This window comes from Poecilia reticulata, linkage group LG6 (assembly GCF_000633615.1).
Source record: "Poecilia reticulata strain Guanapo linkage group LG6, Guppy_female_1.0+MT, whole genome shotgun sequence".
NCBI lineage: Eukaryota > Metazoa > Chordata > Actinopteri > Cyprinodontiformes > Poeciliidae > Poecilia > Poecilia reticulata.
In genome coordinates, this window is record NC_024336.1 from 30288986 (window position 1) to 30295014 (window position 6029).

General features: G+C 39.5%; 1 protein-coding gene across 1 annotated transcript in view; it reads left to right on the forward strand.

The window, feature by feature from the left end:
* The first annotated feature begins 404 nt into the window (after positions 1–404).
* Positions 405–6029, forward strand: part of LOC103466761 (C-Jun-amino-terminal kinase-interacting protein 1-like) — a 17803-nt gene continuing 12178 nt past the window's right edge. Inside the window, exons 1-2 of the mRNA XM_017305180.1 lie at positions 405–791; positions 5675–5750. Of these exons, the coding sequence (XP_017160669.1) occupies positions 720–791; positions 5675–5750 (148 nt within the window). The 5' untranslated portion in view covers positions 405–719. The remainder of the gene's footprint in view (positions 792–5674; positions 5751–6029) is intronic.

Consider the following 6029-nt stretch of genomic DNA (forward strand, 5'->3'; position numbering starts at 1 on the left):
CAGGCTGGTTCCTCACTGGTTACTGGTTATATGTCTATTTAAACTGGTTTTCTGTCTTATTGATTGTCTTGTTACCAGTTATCAGCCTGTTTGTTGACTGTTTTCAGACAGGATGACTGTTTCCATTTATCAGACCATTTCCTAACTGGCGACTGGGTTTATATTTGGCTGAACTGGGTTGAGACAGACTGGCAGACTGGTTCCCAGTCATCAGACAGTTTGCCGACTGCTTTACTGACTGGCCGTTGCCTTAGTCCGCCTGTCCTGCTGTCTAATCGTATTTCTCTGAGTCACTCTCTGTATGTTCATTAGCCTGAAGGCAGATCAGCTGATGATGTCATGGTTTGCTCTGATTGGCTGCCCCTGACTTCCTCCCTCCCTCCCCTCCTCTTCCTCCTTCTGTATCTCTCGCTCATCTCAGTCCCGACTCCCTCCATCACAACTCAACACAATCCCTCTCCCTCTCCCTCTTCCTCTGCGTTGTGGTGATGAAGGTGATGTGACGGCGTACAGGGCCAATCGTCGGGGAAGAGGGGCGTGGCCAGAGAAGGAGCTCAGAGCTGAACGATGCTCGGAGGACCGAGGAGGAAGAGGAGATGACAGGGAGGTAGAGGAGGGAGGGGGAGGCCTTGTCCGAGCCGAGGAGCGCCGATAAAGGAGGAGGAGGAGGAGGAGGGAGGAAGCTGCTGCCTGTCGACGGAGGATCCACCTGCGCTGTCATGGATAAATACCGACCAAAGAGACCGACCAGCCTGAATCTGTTCCCACAGCTCCCACAAGCCGGCACCCAGGTAGGTCCGATCGGACCGGGCGGACCCACCCAGAGGTCGGCCGATAACTGGGTGACTGTGTGTGTGTGTGTGAGAGCATCTGTGTGTAATCGAGTGTGTCATTCGGGTCACATCCCCTCTCCTGGGATGCTGAATGTTCCTGATCGGTTCCAGGACTGAAGGAGTCAGAGTGGATCAGGGTGAAGTGATTCATCGAACGACGCCTGGCCGTGTTCGTCCCGGCTGCTGCTGATGCCGCTGCTGCTCTGCCATCTTGGGAAAATATTCAGTTGCAATCATGATAAATAGTGCCGATTCTGGGAAAAAACACGTCTGGACTGCTGACTCCAGAGCAGTAGAAGATCGGATTTAGCTCATCGTCTCGGGGTGTTTACAGAGACAGGAGGCAGGTCTGGTTCCGATCCAGCCAGACTCAGACAGAGGCTCTGAGAAGAGTCCACACCCCTTTAAAAATAAAGATTAGAATCTTAAAAAGAAATAATAATATGCATCTTTAAAGGGGCGGTATTATGCCAGGCCTATAAAATCATTTTATGGCACAGTCAAGTAACCGTGTTACCTTCAGTTGTTTTGAAAATGCTGTAAATATCAAATATGACTTAAAGAGAACCTCTTATTATTTTACACTTACATTTGAGTCTCTGGTGCTTCTAAAATCAGCGTAAGCACTTAGAAAACTACCCAGCCAGTTAACATTTTTTGGTGTCGTTTCAAAAACCTTTGGAATGTGACATCACAAATCAGCTTGTTACCTAGCAACCCCAGCAGAGTTCCACCCGTAACCTAGCAACCCAATTGGAGGTCCAGCATGTTAGTTCAGCTGGTTTTACTGCTGTATGCGCTGTGCTGGAAAAGACAAGAGTGTTGTTGTTTATACATGCCATCCAGAAACCACTTGCTGCATTTTTGTTGTTTGTGCAGGATACTCCACTTCTGCTTTTCAGAGATGTACGGTTGTTTAATTGTGCATCTGTTTGCAGCTATTTTTACGTACGAGTGTGACTGAGTTGGGGGGTGTGGCCAGCAGCAGCTTGTTTGGATTGGAAGTTAGAAAAGGCCCTAAAACAGCTCAGAATAGTCTAACGGCAAACTAAAACCTCATTTTGTGCAAATAGTGTAGTGAATATGTTTTGTGTAGACCACAAGCCTATCCTAACATGTTCCAGGAAGCATAATAGGTAATCTTTAAAAGAAAATTGACATTACAATTTAACACCTTGAAATTGGGCGTCTGTCTCTTTAAGAAGCTCCTGTTCTTTCCAAAATGCCTCCTTCAGCGCGTCATCACAACACTCCTCTTTGAACAACATTTTCTCCAGTGTTTCTCTGAGAAGTAGTTTGTATAATGAGCTCAGCAGATGTGCAGTTCCACCAGATGTTTGCTAATTGCTGTTAGCTAGTCTGAAGGAGCAGAGTGGGAAAGCTCGGATACTGCAAAAGAGCTAATTCTTATCAAGTAGTTTTGATCTAGTTTCTAATTATATTAGTACTCTTGAAATAAGTCAAAACTAATTTAAAGTAACTTTTTAGCGAGAATGAGGAAGTGTTTTCAGTAAATGTCTTAAATAAGTTAAATAATTTGCCAGTGGAGCCAGTATAAGATATTTGTACTAGAAACTAGAAAAAATACTTGGTAAGGTTTTTGTTTTTGCGTTGTGATGCCACCAGCCTCATACTTTGGTTTTCTCCCTGTTAAATATTTTGTTTCCAAGGATGAAACAAAATAGTAGATGGATATGTAAATATGGAATATGTGGGACATATTTGGATGGAATTTAATAAACTTTGTCTTCTTCCTCCTCCTATTCAAACTGGATATGAAGGTTTAGTTTTTTATATGTTTGATTATTATTATGGTATATTTTCTTCTTAATTGTTTTACCTTTTCTCTGACAGTTTACTTGTTCAAAATAAATGAAGATTTAATTTAATTTCATTCATTGGTTAAACTGGTCCCAACATATAACTTCAGAAGAGGCTAAACTTTCCTCAGTTTCATTTTTTATTTGTTTTGTTGAAGTTCTCATAAAATTAGTGTTTTTTACGACTTTATTCTTGTAATTAAAGATATGAAATTGTAGACTATCCCTAGTATTCTGTTGAGTTCAAAATCCAAATAAATAGAAAAACAAGCATCACTCTGAACCATGGTAGCCCAAGAAGTGAATTGGTGAAAAAAACTCAAGATTTTTCTAAAATTAAATCTTCAAAAACTAAAAATGTAGTGACCCGGTCTTAGTTATAAGGCAGATAGTGGAACATGCAGCTTCAGAGTGTGAGCAAGAATTCAAAGTGAAAGGAAAACAAGATGGCCTCCAGCCCTCGTTACTCAGAACGAGTTAAAACCGGGGCTTCCCATCCCATAAAGCCCACATTTTCACTCACAGTGATCATAGAAATACATGAAGGTGATACTTTCAGAAATTAAGCAACCTTTTTTCACTCTGTTCTGTGTTCGGCTGCTGATGCTGCAGTATTTCAGTCTGATCCCTCAGGCAGAGCATCATCCTCAGCAGCAGCAGCAGCAGCAGCAGCGAGTTCTGGAGTTCCTCCTTAAACGAGCCTCTTCCTGTTTACTGGGTCGGTTCCCAGTCCAGCCAGCCTTAACAGAACCTGATGCAGTCAAATTAAAAGCACCAAATAATTACAAATCATTTCTTCAAAATAAGATTATAGTTCGCTAGGAGGAAGAAAATGGTGAATCTTTCCTTTAAATTTGAAATAAAAAAAAACTTTTTGCTGTTTTTGAATCAAAATATCTTGAAAAAAGGCAGAATTATTGGAACACATTTTCCAACTTTTTTCTCATAATTTGGATTGTTTCATCATGTCAGAGTTTCCTCATTATTTCAACCTTTTCTGATAATTTTGTCTTTTTTCTCATGATTTTTACTTTTATCCTCATAACTTGGATTGTTTCATCATGTCAGATATTTTCTCATCATTTAATCTTTTTTCTCATTTGGACATTTTGTCTCATAATTTATTTATTTTTCTTTTCATTTTCTAATTCTTATAAATTTGTATTTTCAAACTTTTTGTTGATCGTTTGACTTTTTTTCATCGTTTCTTCATTTTTTTTCAAAATCTTGTCTTTTTTTCTCATTTGAATATTTTTCTCATCATTTCTCTGAAATGATAAAACAATAAGGATTAGAAAATTAAAAGAAAACAAACTTGTCCTTGGGCTTTTCTTAATTTTTCTCATTATTTCAACTTTATTATTAATTTTTTTAAATTTTCTCAACAATTTTTATAATGTTGCCATTTTTAATTTTTTTTTCAATTATTTTGACTCATTATTCCTGAATTTAATCATTTCTAACTTTTTCACATTATTTCAGTTTCTTTTTCATCTCCTTTTTTTCTTTGATTCAACATTTTCCCGTCATTTCAATGTTTTTCTCATCATTTTGACTTAAAAAAGTTTTTTAATTAAGTTGGTTGTACCAACCAGGATTTATGCCAAGTTTAAGTTGGGAAAATAACATAAAATCCTTAAATCGACAGAAGAGACGGTCAAATTAATCTGTAGGTTCCTGCAGAAACACCAGGAGATTTTTCCCTGAGCTGTCCTGCTGGAGAGGAAGAGGAGGATCTGAACAAATAACACCCTAATAAATCCATTTAAGATCTCCACTCTGCAGGTTCTGAAGGCTGCCAGCGGATCAGGGAAGGATGTGCTGAGTCGGCGTAACAGGACGCTTCATCGATTAGTTGGGTCTGTTTCAGTCGAGCAGCTCGCTGTGAGACAGAAGATCTGGACTCCTTCTGATCGTTGCCTCTCCGCTTCTGAGATTTATCAGCTGGAAAACGCAGCGAGTCGCGAGTCCAGTAACGGTTCTGGTCCAGTAACGGTTCTGGTTCCTCGTGCTGAGGATGCACACGGCAAAAACACAAAATCTTAATCAAATATTTTTGGTCTCGTTTATTAGTGCACTTGTAATAAAACAGAACTAACTTACAAGTTACAATGTAGGATTTTGTTTTAAGTAAGACATTTCTTAATATTAATGAAACTCTTACTTCTTACTGAAAAGTTATTTACAGTGTAGTTTTGTTTAAAGTGTACAAATATCTTTGCACTAGGAAGTCATAAATATTTGGTAAGATTTTTTTGTTTTTGCAATGATTTCAAGGAAATTGATGGAAAAGACTCACAAAGTGTCCAGAACTGAAATGAATAAGACAACAGCTGAAAAACATAAATGCAGAACAACCATAAAATGACATAAACGCCCAGAAATCGACCAACAAGGACAAAAATAACAAAAACGAAAGAAAAAAATGATGAAAGATATGTATGAATTTTTAAAAAGCTGGGTCTGTTCTGGTTTAGAAATCCCTTTTAAAGAACTTCAGTCTGCGATCTGACCTGTGATGTGAGTGATCGTCTTCATCTGTTCGTATAGTTTCTTTTTAAACCTGGGGAAATTCCTGCGGCTTACTGGGTCAGGCGTTTATATTTAGAGAAACTGAAAGAACTTCCAGCGATGAATGAAAACGTCTCTGGTGTGTTTGAGCTCAGAAAAGAGAAACGGCCTGTGTTTCGTGATGAAAGTCAAAATATTTATTTTTAGAGGTTTGGATCTGACAAACTGTTGCTCAGAGTTAACACGGTAACCATGGTAACCAGGTGTTAGACCAGCAGGACAAATTCATGATTATATGTTGTTTATTCTGGAGATATGCTGGTTCTGATTCTGGTTTGATCAAAACATCAGAGATTTTTCAAGCAGTAAATCCATTTGGATGGATGGATGGATGGATGGATGGATGGATGGATGGATGGATGGATGGATGGATGGATGGATGGATGGATGGATGGATGGATAGATGGATGATCTTTGATGGTCTTTCTCTCAACATGTTGTTTCTTTCAGGACTCCATCAACAACAACTCTTTGGGTAAAAAGGACAGCTGGAAGGACTCCCACTCTTCCTCCCCACACATCACAGGTACAACAAACAGACATGTGAAGGGTGCAACAAACATGCCAAGGGTGCAACAAACATGTAAAGGGTGCAACCATCATGTAAAGGGTGAAACCATCATGTAAAGGGTGCAACAAACATGCCAAGGGTGCAACAAACATACCAAGGGTGCAACAAACATACCAAGGGTGCAACAAACATACCAAGGGTGCAACCATCATGTAAAGGGTGCAACCATCATGTAAAGGGTACAACCATCATGTAAAGGGTACAACAAACATACCAAGTGTGCAACCATCATGT